Source organism: Pygocentrus nattereri, chromosome 5 (genome assembly GCF_015220715.1).
Source record: "Pygocentrus nattereri isolate fPygNat1 chromosome 5, fPygNat1.pri, whole genome shotgun sequence".
NCBI lineage: Eukaryota > Metazoa > Chordata > Actinopteri > Characiformes > Serrasalmidae > Pygocentrus > Pygocentrus nattereri.
This window is the reverse complement of record NC_051215.1, coordinates 37,707,072-37,725,992: the sequence shown is the minus strand read 5'-3', so window position 1 is coordinate 37,725,992 and position 18,921 is coordinate 37,707,072. Positions and strand designations below refer to the sequence as shown.

At 38.8% G+C, this 18,921-nt stretch overlaps 1 protein-coding gene across 1 annotated transcript; it reads left to right on the top strand.

Moving 5' to 3' along the window:
* The first annotated feature begins 2,931 nt into the window (after positions 1–2,931).
* vstm4a (V-set and transmembrane domain containing 4a) lies at positions 2,932–14,434 on the top strand. The gene is made up of 8 exons (XM_017723898.2): positions 2,932–3,192; positions 4,491–4,886; positions 9,320–9,373; positions 10,253–10,360; positions 10,566–10,599; positions 10,690–10,808; positions 12,794–12,858; positions 13,807–14,434. Exons 1-8 carry the CDS (start codon positions 3,141–3,143, stop codon positions 13,966–13,968), a joined length of 990 nt encoding a protein of 329 aa, XP_017579387.1. The 5' UTR covers positions 2,932–3,140; the 3' UTR covers positions 13,969–14,434.
* Positions 14,435–18,921: the final 4,487 nt, after the last annotated feature.

Below are 18,921 nucleotides of genomic sequence, written 5' to 3'. Positions count from 1 at the left end.
TTTGTGTTATTTGACTTGGAATATCAAAGGAAAATAAGTGAAACAACAGGATTTTCCAAAACAGGAGTTAGACAACTGTGCAAGACTGGGTAGACCACCAAAACATTTGCTATCAGATTAACAATACTTAAAGCTTTCATCTTTGAGAGATAAGAAAAAAAAAATCAGCCTTCAGTCTTGCTTCAGAAAAAAATCTGTATTTCTGTCCATTCTTTTGCTGTAAAAAGAAAATGTATGGATCTGGAAGGATGTGAAGCTGTTACTGAGAAATGCAAAAACAAAAAAGAAGGAAAAAAAAAACAAAGAAGCTGCTACTGAGAAAAGGAAAAACAAAAGTCCTGACATCAAAATCACTGAATGTGCTTGGAATTACTTGGATAGCGAGATGCAGAAAATGCAACCAGCTTCTTAGACTGAACTTTGGAGGAGTGGAAAAATATCCCTGCAGATTTAAAAAAAAAAAAGTCTGCCCTGTCAAACCAGTGTTTGTTTGTTCTAGCATCTTACTTACCTGCAACAGTATCCCAACTGTTTGACTGTTAGCTCAATGATCCCTTTCTCTGCCACTATACACCCTTTAACTGCTGCTGCACTCAGCACTTTAACTTTAGACCCATACTTTGCACATTGTAAGGTTTACAATGTATGACTGTGTGTGTGTCTGAGTGATGGTAGGAGTGCATGTTTTATTTTATTTTATTTTGTTATATTTTATATTTATTTTATCTTATTCTCTACATGTGAATGTCTGTCTGAAACTGTGCACTGTGAGGTCCTGTAACCAAAACCAAATTCCTTGTATGTGTAGCATACCTGGCCAATAAAGCCTGATTCTGATTCTGAGAATGGAATGAAGAATGGAAGCTGTAATAAAGGCAAAGAATGGAGACAGTAAATACTGAACAGTTTGATATTACATTTAATTGTTGAAGCATATGTTTTCTACTTTGTTCTGATGCTGAAAAAGAATAACTCTCTCTTAATGGTCATTTTGACTGGAAATAAAATAGATGAAGGGCGGTTTCTGACTTTTGCACAGTACTGTACTTTGTGTGCTAATCAGTCATCTAACTAGTTTTATAAGCAAATAACAATTCAGATTAACAATAAGCATACTGTAGTGTCGGCACAGAAGAAGACCCAGGGTCAGCCATTTACTACCCAAGAAAAATGATCTTTATTGAAGCAGGCAGAAACAAGAACTACTATGGGAGAAAGTGAGGTAACAGGTCCATAAAAGAAAAATATATCACCGAGACGGCTGCGGAAAGCTGCATGACATTCTGGGAGTCCTCTACATGCTCCTCTGTGCTCTCCCAATCGGCCCAAACTCTCCAGCGGCAGCGCCATTCTAATCTCATAAATACCTCATATACCTGGAAATAATATGCTTTTTTCATAGTAATAGTCTGGTGAGAGATGGGCTAAGGCACCTTTGAAAAAAGTGAAAAAAAAAAAAAACCAAGACAGAAATGTCAGTCTCATGTATTTATTTCAGCTGATATTTTATGCTGTATTTTATTTTGAATGTAAGGTAAACATGCTATACTTTGTGGTTTGAAAATAGTTGTGCACTGAATTTTGAGTCTCACTTAAGTTACCAAGCTATAGAATGTCTTCCTACGTGGCTGTTGAATCATTAACAGAGTGAATCGTTTGGGTCATGATTAACTTTCAGCATTGCCAAATTTACCTTGTTGGCAGATAGATCCTTCAGACGTGATGCCAAGCTTGCCTTTCCCTGCTCATGTTATGCTCTTAGGTTTTAAATTATAGAAGAATTATTGTGTAAATTAATATCAGAAAAGGCACGTTTTGACATAATATGGCACTGTGTTATTTATCGTATTATGCAGTAGATGTTTTAGACTTCTAAGAAAATGATTTGAAACGGTTATCTTAGCAGTAAGTGTGCTTTTGCCAGTAAAAACTGTATACATCATTAAAATAAATACAAATAAACATTTATACCTAACAAGGCTATTTTGCTTTCAAAAAGGTAGTTGATATCTTTTAAGCTGATTAGTAGAATACAAGTTTGGTACCATACTTCTTCCCCAGGCATTGCGTAGATTTGTTCACATCCATCCAGCACACCCGATTTAATTAAACAAAGGACTAATTGTCCAAGCTCGCTACTGGATAACAACAAATAGCAACGAAATCAAATCATTCCCTTTTGTATTAATGTTATTTGTATTTATTATAATGATAATGATTAAGCATATAAATGTTTACTGACAGATAAATTGCATTTTTGTGTGAGCGAGTAAGACTTTTGCACAGTACTGTATATTGTCACAAATTCCTTCTTTTCCTTCTAAAAACATTTGCATAGTGGTGTGGTGAATGTATAGGTAGGCTACCGGTCTGAAAATCCTGAAATTGGGTCTTCTAGTCCGGCTGCTATCATAAGCATGTTGTGTAATCTCACCCTCCTTGGCAAAGTTCCACAGTCATGGAAACCACAAGCTCAGCACATTACACTGCCCAATAAACAGTTATGCTTCTAACCACAGCGACGGATGACTGTATGAGTGTAGGAGAAAAGGGGAAAGCCAGGGAAAGTGGACACATTCCTAACACTCCAAAAAGCAGGCTCTCCCAGAAATCCTGTAGAGTGTGGGAATATTAATGAGCTGTGGCGCTCTTAGTCTCACTGCACTGCTGATTCTTGCTGAACATGAAGCACTGACTCTTTTGCTCTTCGCTGAGTTTGCTTGGGGTGTCCTCCACAAAAGAGACATTGTGAGGAGTTAGCTCACCATCCTCAGTCATTCTTTAAGCTGGGAGAGTAAAGCACTTAGACCTGGATCAGGCTTCTGATTTTCATGCGCTGTTGGTCCAGCTGGAAATTTGTGCTGCTTCCAAAAACCCCTCTCAGGAAATGACATTTCCTACAAACGCTTTACTGGAGAGGGGAGTGATTAAGGAAAAGAGAGAAAGAGAGAGCCAGAGAAAAGAAAGAGTGAGGGAGAGGGGTGTTTCTAACTGGGAACAGAGCTTGCACTGTTCCACATTACACACACACAGACACACACACAGTGAGAAGGAGAAAGGGAGAGAAAAGGGGATAAAATCCCAGGCACTTTCTTTTTCTGCTTGTTTAGCTGGGTGCATGGAGCCTTTGGGTCTGCAAAATGAAACTCTCATGTGTTCTGATAGTTCTCCTGACTAGGGCCTTCGTTGAAGGTAAGCTTGTCTGTTTGTGCGTTTTTTTTTTTTGTTTGTTTGTTTGTTTTGATGCAGATAGGAGAAAGAAAGAAAGTCTCAAATATAGAAAAAAATATAGAAATATAATCAGGTAGGTAAGACCCACATCAACAATTAAGAAAGTTTGGCAAACTTGTTACGCAAAGAGTTACTGCATGACATCCGAGTGATAAAATGGTTAAGAAATAGTTCAATCATACAGATATTTAAAATAGTCAATATATAGGTCCTGATACTTTTTATTGCACCGATGCATGCAGTCCAGTTTTACTGTTTTTTGAACCACCGAAATATGTAACTACTTTTTTCATGTATGCATGTGTGATAACTTTTGGATAACTTTTATGATGTTCCAGAGTTTGGAAGCTAACAGAAATTTAGTTGAACAGTGTGCTCCAGGTGATCGAATTAGAAATTAGAATATTTCAATACAATCAGCTCTTATGACTCAGTGGCACATTGTTTATGTCCAAATGGCGGTTTTGTGTGATGTGGTTTGTAGACTGAAAACAGAACCCTGCTTAACCAGTTGTGGAACTTGGTAATTGAGACAGAACATAAAAGCAAGTCTTGCAGCAGCTGGAAACAATCTTCTTGTCATGTTCTTTGCTCTCTTCTCTGGTGCAAGAAGGCAGACAAATGTTTTCCACCTGCGTTTTTTTTTTCCTGTTTACTGAGGCATACAGAGCGCAAACTCATCCAAAAGTGTTACGCCCTTTGGCAGCTATGGTCATGGGCCAAAAAAAGAGACAGTCCTTGAAAATTTCTAAAACTCCAATACAAATTTTCTTTGGCTGTCAGAGCGGAATGCTCTAACACATACACTCTTGCAGAGATTTTGTACATTTATTTGTGGTCCTCAAGGATATTTACAGATTTATACTTGTACAATAAATGACTATGTTAATGCTGCATCTAGAGTATTTGTCACCCTTTCAAACATGGGAAAGTACACACAACCTTCGTCTTCAGGGTCTTCAGGGATTCTTTAGTAAAGCAAATGGTTTTATTTAGAACCCTTTCATACTTAAATGGTTCTTTGCATGGTGAAATAATTGTTCAGACTGATGGAGAATATGTTGTACATGGTTCTGTATAGAGCCTTTTTTAAAATGGCTCAATGTAGCATTGAAAGGGATTCTTCTATTGTTATAAGCTTGACATTGTAACAATAGCAGAACCCTTTTGGGTCCTATATAGAACCATATACAACACATTCTCAGTGTACCCTTTTATATCCTATTCCACCCTTTCCACCCCATCCCGATGCTCCAAAGAGTTGGCCGAAGCTCTGAACGTGACAGTGACCCCTGGGCCAGTCAGTATGTGTTTGGAGGGAGAGAATATCACCGTGTCCTGCCTGGTGTCTCAGAGGAAGAGGAGCAGCAGCGTACTTGTGCTGCGCTGGATCTACTTTCCCACACCGGAGGATGAGCACTTGGTGGTGAAGATGAACTTTAAGAAGGCAAAATACTATGGAAACTACAGCAGAAGCTTTGGCCAGCCCAAATTCTACCTGTCGGAGGAGGAGGAGGGGCAGATCTACAGTCTGCTGATCCTGAACGTGACCAGAGAGGACAGAGGCAACTACACCTGTAAAGTGCAGGAGATACGCAAACACAGAAACAAGTGGAGATCCTCTTCAAATGGCACAGGGACTATGGAGTTACGAGGTAATAATGGCAAAATACAATATGATAAAATACAGCAGTAATGCATTTGATAAAACATACATGTTATAACATACACCAATATCCAACAAATAATTGAACTTATTACTGATAATAATCACAATAAACACACAGTTTAGTTGGTTGGTTTTCCATGTAGCGTATACAATATATTGTATGAACAGCACAATGTCTTTTTAATAACGTGGCTCATTAATACACAATTCAGTTGATGTGTGCAGTCATATTTATCTATATCAAATATTCACAACAGCTTTGGACATTGGTCAGACAATATGATTTTATAATGGCTATTATGAATAAACGATACTCATATTATGTGTATATAAGAGCAGGTGTATGAAGAATGGTATGTTAAATCATTGTGATGGCGTTGAAACTGCAGAGGTCCTGGAATTTCAAACCAGCAGCTTGGGTTAGCGCTTCATTACCCTTTCCAGGGAACACTGTGTGGTTGTGTTGGAGGGGTGAAGGCATGGTATCCTGCCATGGTCAGGGCTAACCACACAGCAGCTGTTTCCTCCAACTCACAAACTGCCATCTGAACCCAAAGTAGGCATTGGCAGTAAATTATTAGAAAGTGTCCACAAACTCTAGTGGTTGTGAGCTCTGCTGTTGTTCAAAGCAGTCACTATGAGATACCACACGTTTGTAGCAATCTCTCAAGCATGAACTGGAGTAATTTTTATCAAGTGGCCTATAAAATCGAAAATGATGTATAAGAAAATTAACCATTAATTTCCCAATAGGCCCTATTGAAAGCTTTACAGCGCACATAAGCTTTACTGAATACATATGGTTTGGGGTCCCATCCTCTTTGCATATACATTATTTCCACCAGAAATGTGTTAGTTGCCAACACAAACAGACCGCAAGGCTGTAAACGTGAGGAGCCTGGACATGCTGTGAGGATAAAGCAGGGAGGATTGGCTAGTATGCAACAAAAAATATTTACTCTGGCTGCTTTGAGAGATTTCTCGTGCTGTTCAGAAAGCGAAAAGTTTCTCTTTTACTTAACCCTGGATTAATCATCCAGTTGATGAGAAGCAATCGCCCAAAGCTCATGAGTTAGGAAAGAACAAAGACATAGTTGTGCATCTCATTGTACTGTTGTTTTCTTTTTGAAAATGCATGATTAATGGTTTATGTACCTTTACCTATAATCCTTAGCTGTATAATGCAAAATAACCTGCCAAGTACCTGTCCTATTAATGACATAAGCTATGTCAACGTCACAGGAAAATATATAGTATATATAATATAATATAGGAATTATAATTCCTTCTGTTCACTTGCTTTGCAAAAAGATCTTCTCTTCTTGGGCACTTGCTAATTTTCCCCAGATTTTGTTAGGAACCAATAAATACCATAGGGCATGCAAACAGCAGATATTTTGTAGATTAAAGGATGTGGGTTTGTTGGTAATGATGGTTAGACAACCACAGACACATCATAAGCACCCATTTCTGAGAGCCCATTTCTGAGAGACAAAGGGAAAGAAAAACAGTGTGAGAGTAAACAAAAACGAGGTAACAAGGAAGGAAGATGAAGGAAGATGATGCTCCTCATAGCAGGGAATTTAAGCTGTGAAAGATATAGAAAAACAACAAGCAACCAGTGTAGATACCTTGTAAACTACAGAACAGGGCAAATCAGCCACAATGCCCAGCACATACTGACCCCCCAACCCACACACACACACAAATATGTGATTGGTTCTATGGAGCGATTCCACCTTAGGTTCTCTAAAGAATCTTTCAGTGGATGGTACTTTAAGGGAATACACCAGTGATTTACAACTTAATCTCTATCTGCCACATTTTGCAGCATGGGCTATGATCGCTTATCAAAGGCAAAGGCAGTCATTTAGATGCTTCACCCTGTCTTACTAAAGGAAAAGATAACCCATTGTCTCGAAACTTACTTATAATAGAAGCCAATGTTTTCGTGTGAATGCTTTTTTCTTTTCTGTGACTAAGTACAAAGAAAAACATTGAATTTATTGTCCATAGTGAGTAACTGCACTACACATGCAGCAGATAGAGACTAGGTTGTAAAAAGAAGTATTCCTTCAATGAATTTTTTTGCACTTAAATGTTCTTTGGGGAGCCAAAGTTGGGTCTTCAGTGGCTTCGCTCCCAAAAACCCCTTTGGCCCAAAACCCCCTTTTTTTTTTTAGAGTGTACTATATGATGCTGCCTCAAATACGAAGCCACCTTTTCAAAGAGTGGGCTTTTATTACCTTTATGCAGACCTAGCGGAAAAACAACTTTAAAGCTGTAGGCTTTACGGGTGAGGTTTCTCCTCGAACAGCAAATGTAGATCAGATGTGGGGTTTGTGTACCTGGGGCGAGTGGAGCCTCTTATTAAGGCCAGTCTGCTCCTCATGTGAGCTGGAGCCAGTGCTAATGAAAAGCACATGGGTTGTGGAGAAGGATGCTCACCTTAGAGCCTAGAGCAGGGGAAAAGGGCGATAAAGCAAGGTGGGAAGCCAAAGAAGGCTCTAGTGTCAACTATGAAAGTCTCTTTAAGTAGTGCTATGTTGTCACTACTTTAAAATGTCATGATTATATTTTCGTCTATGCAACAAAACATTGATTCATTGACACCATGGTGCATGTGCTCTGAAATGTGATTGTTGTAATTGTAAATGGAGAAACTCTGTAACTACAATACGTCTGTGATAGCAATCCTGCTGAACAATTACCTGAACATCTGGATACTATTTTCTCTGACCTCTGAAAATAATCAGATTTAAGAACAAGGCCAGTCCAAGTTTAATAGACAGTGTGAGGGGGGAAACACCTCAGGAGTACTCTAGAATATGTTTTCGTTATCCATTCAAATGATTTGATTTCTGTTTTATGATCTCACAGTGAAATTAATGTTATAAATATTAAACCAAGCCAAATGCCAAATTTGAGATATGTATGTCCCGATGTACTCCCTAATGCAGCTTTAATTTAGCACTGAATGTTTATTACTCCTTCAGTGCTGCAGATTTATGAAAGCCCCATTCTCAGGGCCAAAGGCTAAGTGTGTTGCAATGCCTCAAACATGGCATCCTCTACCACTAAATGTCCTTGGCCTTGTTTTATTGAAGGCTCATCAAGCACAGTGTAACGTGGAGCGAGGAGGCGGACGCATATGCTGAGATAAGCGACATATATTGAGGGCAAATCCAGGGTCGTGGTCATGACAGTCCAGGTTCATAGATCTAACACGGATAGAATGAGGGACAGACATGACGAAATCGCAAAACAGACTAACAGTTCCAACAGAACAAACAGTACATCTAACAAGCAAACAGGCATCAAACATACATCCAAACCACAATTCAAACATCAAACATATCAAGCAAAGTCCAGCGAAAACAAAGGGCAAAAAAGGGCTTAAATACGACGCCGGGAAGACGAGGGACAGGTGAAAACAATCAAAGGGTGGAGTCACAAAACAAGGGGGCAGGACTAGGGAGACCAAAGCAAAGAAGCACATGGACTATCAAAAGGTAAACAAAAAGCACATGGGGGGGTGGGAGGAGCCAAGCGTGACACACAACCCTGCACCATGCCACACATTCTCCATATGAACACAAAGCTTGCTGGGGTACATGAATAGTTATTCAGGATCAAGAGAGATATAAACACATATAAATAAGAATGGAAAACAACTTATAGTATTATAAAATACTCATCCTACATTTTGCTTGCATTCTATTTTGTTCAATTTATGATATTTGTGTGGTATTATGCAAAAAACAGTAATTAATTTGTGCATAACCATTTCATCCTTTCTGTACGTCTTAGAATTATACTGGCTGCTTTTTGCCTTATCCAAAATGCAATGCAAACTGAAACTCCTTATAAGTTCAGCTATAATGGGTGAAGCCAAACTGCTGTAGCCAGATATGTAAATGTTTTGGTAGTATGTATGTATATGTATGCATGGCATAACGAGTGACTCTGCAGTCTCTATTTGCATAGGATGCTAAATGTAGCACAATGGAAAAAATGGTACCTTCAATTTTAATAATTTTGAAATCTAAATATGTCGCACATGAATAAAATATGTTACCAACACAATTGCTGTCTTTCATTTCACTACAGTTGGCAAGAATTGTGTTGAGGTAACACATTTTATTGACGTGCAGTTGATTGACACATATGAGTCATATAAATTCAAAGCAGTTTTCCCATGTAGATTGAAACCCTGAAACGTTCTCTGTAAGTGCGTCTTCAAAATATGCAGTTAGAAATATTGCATTTTGGTGTGAGAGAGGGGTTTTTCATTTTACTTCACACAAGAGATAGCTGCAAGAGTCTAAGTCACCCAATAGCACAATATCCTTGGCCTGCTTGTGCTACTATGTGGTTCTCTTTTCGCTTATTAACCTGTTTCTCTATTTGTGATTCCAGTGCACTACATAGCAGCCTCTGAGAGCACTGATGATATTTGGCGCTTGTTTCAAGGTATGGTGTGATTTATTAAACTAAGCAGTGATCCAGTGAACACACAGTCATTTAAAAATGATGGGTGTCGTTAACACTGATAATATTTCATGACAGATTGACCAATAGTAATGTTACAAAAACATCCTGAATAAAATCTTATTACACAAACTCTTTAAAGTTACTGCTTTGGAGCTACAAGGTTTTGTTACGAAAGTAGCGGTATACTAAATCCCTTAAAATGCCAGACTTATTGCATCCTAAGGCTTATTATGCAGTAATTACATGGACCCCAGTGCAAACTGACTGAGTTATTCTTGTGGCATTAAAGTATTTGATAGAAGTTTGTGCCCATTGGTGGGGTCCTGGCTATTTAAGAGGTTAATAGCTTGGAGAATACACTCTGTTTCTAGCTTTAGAAAGCACTAGAGCCAACTCCTTAATGGCAAAATGCCACACAGCAGTTCAGAGTCCAGATTTATCCAGCATTAACATCTCCAAAAGCATCTCTTCTTTGGCCCATTCCTTTGGCCAAACATTTCCCATGAGAATGCTCTCCACCCTAACATGAAAGCATTTGTTTGACTGCAGTGGAAAACAAAACTTTTTTTCGGGTTCCTCTCCCGTCCAACAAAAGCGCAGTAATGTAGTCATAGTCCTTTGTTTAGACTGCATTTAAGACACAGGGAATAATGTCTGTGTACATTGAATATAGCTGTTTTGTTTAAGTGCATAGAATAAATATGCCACAACAAATTAGGCTTGAATTATTTTGCAAAGAAGTTAATGCTGTAGAAAAGTCTTGATGTACAGTTTTTATGATAGGACATGCCCTTTCTCACACCCTTTCCCTGTCAAGACCCCATTTTGACACATCTTTCCTGTTATTTACTTTTTTAGATTTGTATCTGTGTGCAGTGTTAATCTGCTCTGTTGGTCTCCTTTGTTTGCTTCTCTTTGCTGTGGTAATCACATGCCAGCACATACAGCACAAACAAAGACTAAAAGGTGATTCGCTTTCTTGTCCATACGATCAACTGAGAACCATTTAGGAAGCTTTATTTTTAAGAGTACAGTTCTATATCTTGTTTTATTAAGATTGTAGATATGTGGTGTAAATATATATTTCTTTGTTGACTTTCTGATATGATGGTTATTATTATTTGGATGGTTTATCTAACGGTAGATTCATGTGTACTTTGCATTAATCTAGAAAGTTACCCTTTGGTGAAGTGCTCTGAGAGCAGGTAAGCCACAGTAAGACCTGTCCAGTGTGTTAAGCTGCTTGCAAATAAGTGCTGCCTATTCTTACATTTCCTTCCTATGTTTAAATATAGTTCAGGGGAGACAGTAACCAGCGTGGCTAGCTCCTCGCCTGGAATGCACAGAAAAGAGAAGAGACACAAAGCATCACCCAAAAATGTCACTGTGCCACCTCCAGAAATACCAGTGAAAGGTAGGAGCTCCAGCACTTAGATTGACCACCACTACTGAGGCTAGGAACACACTCGTAGGTGTACTTTGACGTTAAAGTCTTCTACCATAGTGCCACTTCACCTTTTTGTCAGTTTTTGGCACAAGTAATTCAAGAATACTTGAAATCATTGTATGAGGTGAATTATAGGAAGTGTAGATATCTGCAGACCACTTAATGTAATTTAATAAATATTAAAATTTGGTGTAAAACTTGAATGGCTCAGGTCACATCATCAAAGAGAGAGAGAGAGAGATTAAAGGATGTATCTTAAAATTCAAAGATCTTGAGCTATTTAAAGCTATGTCATATTGCTTGGTATCATTTAAGATTTTTCTATATTGACGCTAATACCAACACCTTGACTTTGATTCCGATTCCCGAACAATAATTTTTTAGATGTTTTCAAGAATTTAAAAACAGACGAACAACAACAACAAAATCAAGTCTGCTGAATGTTAGTTGCAATGCTCACTAATCAAGAAGTTCCGCCGTTAATAACGTATACAGAATGTAATTTAGACAGCCAAACAGGTCTCAGTCTAGGTATTGGAACAAGCATGTATATTGCCTCACAGATGCTAATACAGGCCACTTATGCTTAGAAATTTGACATCAAATTACAGAATATTTACACAGTACTGTTGAAGTAATGGTCAGTAACATAATTGTACTTGTGTTCTACATCTTATTTTTATCCATGAATTTACCCCTCGGGGGTGGCATTGAGTCTATATACGTGTGTATATATATTCACCGGCCACTTTATTAGGTTGGACCCCCTTTTGCCTTCAGAACTGCCTTAATTCTTTGTGGCATACTTTCAACAAGGTGTTGGAAACATTCCTTAGAGATTTTGGTTCATATTGACATATTAGCTTCATGCAGTTGCTGCAGATTTGTCAGCTGCGGATCTCCCGTTCCACCACATCACAAAGGTGCTCTATTGGATTGAGATCTGGTGACTGTGGAGGCCATTGGAGTACAGTGAACTCATTGTCATGTTCAAGAAACCAGTTTGAGATGATATGAGTTTTGTGACATGGTGCAGTATCCTGCTGGAAGTAGCCATCAGAAGATGGGTACACTGTGGTCATAAAGGGATGGACATGGTCAGTAACAATACTCAGGTAGGCTGCGGCATTTAAACGATGCTCTATTTGTACTAAGGGGCCCAAAGTGTGCCAAGAAAATATCCCCCACATCATTACAGCACCACCACCAGCCTGAACCACTGATACAACGCAGGATGGATACATGCTTTCATGTTGTTTACGCCAAATTCTGACCCTACCATCTGAACGTCACAGCTGAAATCGAGACTCGAATTTCGGTGAGCCCATATGAGTTGTAGTCTCAGTTTCCTGTTCTTATCTGACAGGAGTGGCACCTGGTTTGGTCTTCTGCTGCTGTAACCCATCTTCTTCAAGGTTCGACATGTTGTACGTTCAGAGATGTTATTCTGCATTCCTTGGTTGTAGCAAGTGGTTGTTTGAGTTACCGCCTTTCTATCATCTGGAACCAGTCTGCCCATTCTCCTCTGACTTCTCACATCAACAAGGCATTCTTGACCTCACAACTGCTGCTCACTGGTTATTTTCTCTTTTTTGGACCATTCTCTGTAAACCCTAGAGATGGTTGTGTATGAAAATCCCAGTAGATCAGCAGTTTCTGAAATACTCAGACCAGCCTGTCTGGCACCAACAACCACGCCACGTTCAAAGTCACTTAAATCACCTTTCTTCCCCATTCTGATGCTCAGTTTACACTTCAGCAAGGTGTCTTGACCGCCTCTACATGCTTAAATGCATTGAGTTGCGGCCATGTGATTGGCTGATTAGTTATTTGTGTTAACAAGCAATTGAGCAAGTGTACCTAAAAAGGGGCTGGTGAGTGTGTGTGTGTGTGTGTATATATATATATATATATAGTTTTTTTAAGTATTTCCTTTTTTTCTCATTTTGCAGCTCCTGTTCCAAGCAAGCCACGCAGAACCAAACTTTTAAAAGCCCAGCCTCGAAGAACTTACGTGGTAGGGCCTCTTGTTTGATTTCATTTATACCAATTATTTAGTCTCTTAGTCTAACAATGAAGGTAATTAAGGAATTTTAATATGGCTTCATAATTGTCAAAGCCTATCTATGCTACTGCTTGATTTAATCATTTGCATGCATAATTTTACTTTTACAAATAATATAATGTCTGTATTCTAAAAGCCTCCTGTGCCTTACCTCATTTTTTTTGTCAATTGGATTATTACTTGCAAGAAATATGCAAGGGGGAAATCATTGTCGTTTTTCACACAGCCATGTTTGTTGAATATATTGCTGTAGCATTCACCATTTATGAGACTTCTAATTTTATTTGCTTTTATTGCTTTTTGAACAACAATTATTTATTTAACAAGCATGATTCTCATTGCATTAGCTTCCACTGAAATTATTACAGAATGACAGAAAAAAGGGAGGAAAAATCCTTAAAATATTGTGTGATACTCAACCCCATTGCTAAGAATGTCTGTATTATGTGTTAGGTCAAACTGCACCTGGTCACAAGATAATGTAATTAAATATGTGAGAGACGGGCTTTTATACAAGCTACTGATTGAATATATTTGACAGTGAGTAGATTTGAGGACAGAGATAGATGAGTAAATGTGTCCTATGTCTATGTGGGTTCTCTGTGGCAACTTTTCAAAAATACTTCTAAGAAAACCATTTTTTAAAATTGACAAACTATGTCATTTTGCCCAACTTGATCATGGGGGATTTGAGATGAAACTTTGAAAACACAGTCAAGGATACAAGCAACTTTTTTTCAATGAAGCCAATCCTAAAATTGGGTCTGTAATTTCATGTTGATCTGACCATACATTCCCAGCTCACCAAATCCACTTCCAGCCCCTCTGACCGCTTACAGTAGTGTTTATCGTACTGAAACGCCCTTCTCTCTGCTCTTCTCTCCCCTTGCTGCCCTGAAGCCGAGGGTGGCAGATGACAGCTTGACATATGCTGAGCTGGAGCTGGTCAAACCAGTGCCTGAGGCTAAAGCCAGCAGCTCAGGAACTGCACAGCTGGAACCCAAAGCAAACTGCACAGGAACTGTATACGCACAGATCCTCTTTGTGGAAAAGCAAGTGTAAATTCAACTGAGACTGTTTTGAGACAGAATTATTTATGAGTCCTCTTTTGCTATTGTGTATATATTTAACTGATGTTTTCTTATGTCTAGTATGGAGGTACTAGTTGAAGCATCTGGCAGATGTTTTCCTGTTCTTTTATACTTTGGTACACCCATCACTGTGTGCCTGTGAACTGATGACATATTTTATCTCATGATATGTGACATATATGGCATATTTATTGTTTATGAAAAATATATACCATGAGTTCATAGGCATTGTAGTGAATGTGTCCAACCATCTGATAAATGTGTTTTTTCCATTATTTTAAATTTTCTGTTTGGGCACATTCACCATAGCCTTTTTTTCCCAAAAGGAATAAATATTACATTATGGTTGGATTTAATCTAGCACATGTATTTAATTCTGATTACATAATTTTGTAAAATATGTAATTTTGTTATAATAAATTTTTCCAGGTGTTGCAGATCTGACTTATGAACATTGAATGATTTGTAGTTGTATTTTGCTGACATTATAGATTTTTAAATATACAGAAATTGGAGTAGCTGTGCATCTTTACAAAAAGTAGAAATAAATTTCTTGAAGCTCTAAATGGGACCCTCTGCAACTGGTAGGCCATTTTTTATTTATTAGTTCAGATCATGCTTTCAACATATGGTTGTAGTATGAAAAGAGACTGTATGACTGAGTGAGGAGGGGACAGAATTCTTGGCCTGGATTTCTGGGCGGCTTCAGCTGTAAAGAGGAATTACACCAGCTTTTCATAATTTATTAATAATTCAAACATGATGCAAACAAAGCCATTCAGTGTGTTTTGATGTGAAATAGTTCATTTTAGAGAAGCTTAGCACCTTTGATTTCTTTACAGCGGTGCATATAGGAACCAGGGGTCATGAAGTCTACTTAAGTCTACCAAGTATTATGTCAACTAACTCAAAGATAAGTTATACTTTTTAATCCCACAAACAGGGAAATTTCACCTCCTCATTTAACCTATCCCTAAAGTGAAACACCACATACACACTAGTGAGCACGCGTGCACACACACACGCACACACACACACTAGGGGGCAGTGAGCACACTTGTCCGGAGCAGTGGGCAGCCCTATCCACCACACCCAGGGAGCAATTGGGGGTTAGGTGTCTTGCTCAAGGACACCTCAGTCATGGACTGATGGTGCAGGGGATCAAACCGGCAACTTTCCAGTCACAGGGCCAGTTTCCTTAACCTCCAGCCCACGACTGCCCCCAAAGGCAAAACCTTCTCTTAAAACTATTGTAAAACAATGTCCCAGGCACCAGGCAACATATTCTTAACTATTTCATGCAACAGCTTTCTTTGAGGAAGCATTGAGAGGCATTAAAGTCTTCAGATGTCTGTTTTCTATCACCACCACATCTGAAAAGTTTCATTGTGCAGAAAGATTTCCCCTATAAGCTAGAAGCCTGGACTCCCCCTTGATGAAGTAAGGTATTCCTGAGGAACAGTGAGGAGACGGGGTGGGAAGTGAAAACTTTGTCACAGCAAAAAGAAGGCAAAGATAAAAATATAGATAGGACATTAGAATGGAAGGTGTGGTTGTTTTTTCATAACCCCGTATACAATGAAGTAGAGTATCTCAAATAACATGGCGATTTAAAAATGCACAATATATGCCACTGCTCTGTCTTAGTAAACTCAGAACTAATCCTTGGGTGTTTGCACCACTATTTCATCAACTCCTGGGTGTGGATTTAACTGCTTGGTCTATAAGACCATCACTGACAGCATGAATAATACAGCCCCAACTCTGAGAGCTGTAGTTCACTCTCAGGTCTACTATAATTCTCTGTTTGAGTTGAAAAGTGTCTCTCTCCATCTCCCCCACTCAGAGTCAGTGACTGTGATGAACCCTCTAATGGTTACATTTATTAAAATTATACTAATTGTAATCATGCTTAATAATTAGCTTTACAGTGCATTATAATTGGGTTAGGCTACAAGATGGTTCTGCCGAGGTGCTATAATTTATTTGATTTAATTATTCAGAGGAGCCCAAATGGTTTGACATTTAATATCATAAAATCACTGACGTATTAAAACTGAGATAGCCATTGTCTTTCGAGAAGGTCATTTGCTTCTCTCCATGAGATATATGATGATTATTTTCCAGTCTATTAAGCGCCTCTACTTAGCACAATTAGCTACTCGCACAAAGGTTAAAGAGAGCGACCCCCCGCCCCCCCCTTCACTGTGGTCACAGTGCATATTAATGAGCAGCTGCAGTGGAAGACTAGTACAGGGGCTTTATCAGAAGGATGGAGAGGGAGAAAGAAACAGAGAGAGAGAGAGAGAGAGACAGAGAGAGAGAGAGAGAGAGAGAGAGAGAGAGAGAGAGAGAGAGTGACTGGCTCTGGGCATTAGAATCAAACACAAAGTAAACACACAGTCCATCGTCTCTCTCTCGCTCCCTCCTCTCTTAAAATAATGATGACCTTGTTCTGTCCTGGGTTATTTTTCTCCCTGCAGGACAATCCATGCTGTAGCGGTTAGCAGTCTCCCTTATAGCTGAGATCTTTCTGTGAGAGTAGGGTGAGAATGGGGCCTTCATGCCCTTTCGTGTGCACTTATATCATGTGCAGATGCTGTAAGTGCAAATAAGCAGAACAAAGAATGGACCTGAGCCTCACACAAGGAGATCCACAACAGAGCAGACCACAAGCTGGAGGAAGGTTTTAACATGCAACAACAAATGGAGAGAGAATCCAGGAAACATATCGCACTGCTTTCATCTGCACTCAGTTCAGTTGTGTTTTCAATAGCATTCCCGTCCAAATTCAAACCAGCTGCCAAATGATTTTTAAAGCTGTTTAAAAAAGAATTGTTGTTGCTAAACAGTTCAGAAGTTGAGGTGACTCAAGATGTTGTTTTCTGATATGCTGGACAAGGTTTCCTACAACAGCTGAAAAAAAACAGCATTCAGCATAACTTTCCTTATCTGTACGCGCCAAGCCTACACTTCAATGTATACTAATGAACCGACACACACTGGAAATACAACCTTCCCCGAAGGGTGACGTTATGTTCCCTATTTCACACAGCGACTCAGCCCCCACTCTACTTCCCTGGACTCAGAGTTCAGGCTGCTTAATGACAGCCATTAGGAGAATGCAATCTGCAAAGGTTGGGAGTAAAGCAACAATTAACCCTCTCCCCAAGGGAGGCACATGAAGTGTGGCCCAGAGGGAGCTCCTCCGCTCCCCATAATCACAGCTCCTCTATGCCTTTTCCTTCTGCAGCCGGCCAGAAAAACAGAGCATGTCTAGAGAGCTGAACAGGAAACCCCAAAGCATTATACAACGGCATCCAGGCTTAGAGCTCACACCTACATAAAACACCAGAGAACAAAGAGGAAATAGTGTTGAGTCATACATTGAGAAACAAATAGTACAATAAAACTAGATGGGCAAGTCCGCTGTAGAACTGATGTTTAAGTAACAAGCATTTAATTCTGAATGTTCTGAGAATTAAAAAAATTGTTAATTTGTTAAAGTGTTTCTTTAAAAATAACAATGGCAAAAAAATGATTTTTTTTCACATTAGATAGTAGATATATAAAGCTCATTATAAAAACAGTAGGTAAAATGCAAATAAAAACAGAAAGCAGTCAATAAGCTGTCTTTTATAGGTATTTCATTGAAAACACCACAAATTATTGTTTATCGACTTTTTAATGGAGCATTCATGAAAACTTCAGTCACCACTGAGAAAAATGAGGTGAGCAAGTGGTTCAACTGTTTAATAGCAATATTTCTTAGCACACAATTGCAAGGAATTTAAGGATTTCACCACCTACAGTCCACAGCTTTATTAAAAGATTCAAAGAGAATCTCTGAGAGTAAAGAGCAAAGCCAAAAACCCTGGGTTCAGAAATACTTCAGAAAACCCTTGTGCTGCATCTACAAATGCAAGTTGAGACTCCACTATGTTAAGTGGAACCCATGTATCAACAACATTCAGAAACACTTCCGTCTTTTCTGGGCTAAAGCTCGTCTGAGATGGGCTGAAGCAAATTGAAAATGTGCACTTTTCAAATTCGTTTTGGAAATAATGGACATCGTGTTCTCTGAGCCAAAGAGAAAAATGACCATTTCAAATGTTACCAACACTCCAAAAGTTCAGAAAAGTTCAAGGCAGCATCTGTCATGGTATGGGGATGTGTTAGTGCCAGTAGCATGGGTAACTTCAATGTCTGTGAAAGCAGCATTAATGCTACGCATGTGCATATGCATTTTGAAGCATCATTCTAGATAACATCTTTTCAGGGACATCCCTGCTTGTGTCAGCAAGACAATGTCAAGCCACATTCTGCATGTGTTATGACAGTATGGCTTTGTAGTAAGAGAGTTCAGGTGCCAGACTGGCCTGCCTACAATCTAGACCTGTGTCCCACTGAAAACATGTGGATCATTATGAAGCGCAATATACGACAACGGAGACCCCAGACTGTTGAGCAGCTGAAGTGTTATATCAAGCAAATGTGAAAAAGAATCCGTTATTAAGAGGAACGGTGATTTAACACAATGGTAAACATGCCCCTGGCCCAAATCTTGGAACATATTCCAGGCATCAAATTTAAAGTAAGCATATATATACAAAAACAAACAAACAAACAAACAAAAAAACAACAATAAAGTGAATTAATTAAAACCTTAAATATCTTGTCTTTGCACTTGTTTCCAATTAAATGCAGGTCAGAAAGGATTTGCAGAAAGGATTGTTTGATTTTGCTGCTTTTTTTACAACTTTTTTCTGAAACTATTTTTCAATTGAGTTTGTACATTAACTTCATTAATCTTTTAATTCATTGAGGAAATTGCATTACATCTTCTCAGGTCTCAGAGCAAAATGATGGGGGCTGCTGACAGGTTAGTGACAAATATTTATTAAAGCTTAAGCCCTTAAAATCC

Excerpts from the sequence above, each read along its gene's own strand:
- vstm4a (XM_017723898.2), top strand. The coding sequence starts at position 3,141 with ATGAAACTCTCATGTGTTCTGATAGTTCTCCTGACTAGGGCCTTCGTT. Across the intron at positions 10,361-10,565 it reads GCACAAACAAAGACTAAAAG|AAAGTTACCCTTTGGTGAAG; the intron begins GTGATTCGCTTT and ends GCATTAATCTAG. Across the intron at positions 10,600-10,689 it reads GTGAAGTGCTCTGAGAGCAG|TTCAGGGGAGACAGTAACCA; the intron begins GTAAGCCACAGT and ends GTTTAAATATAG.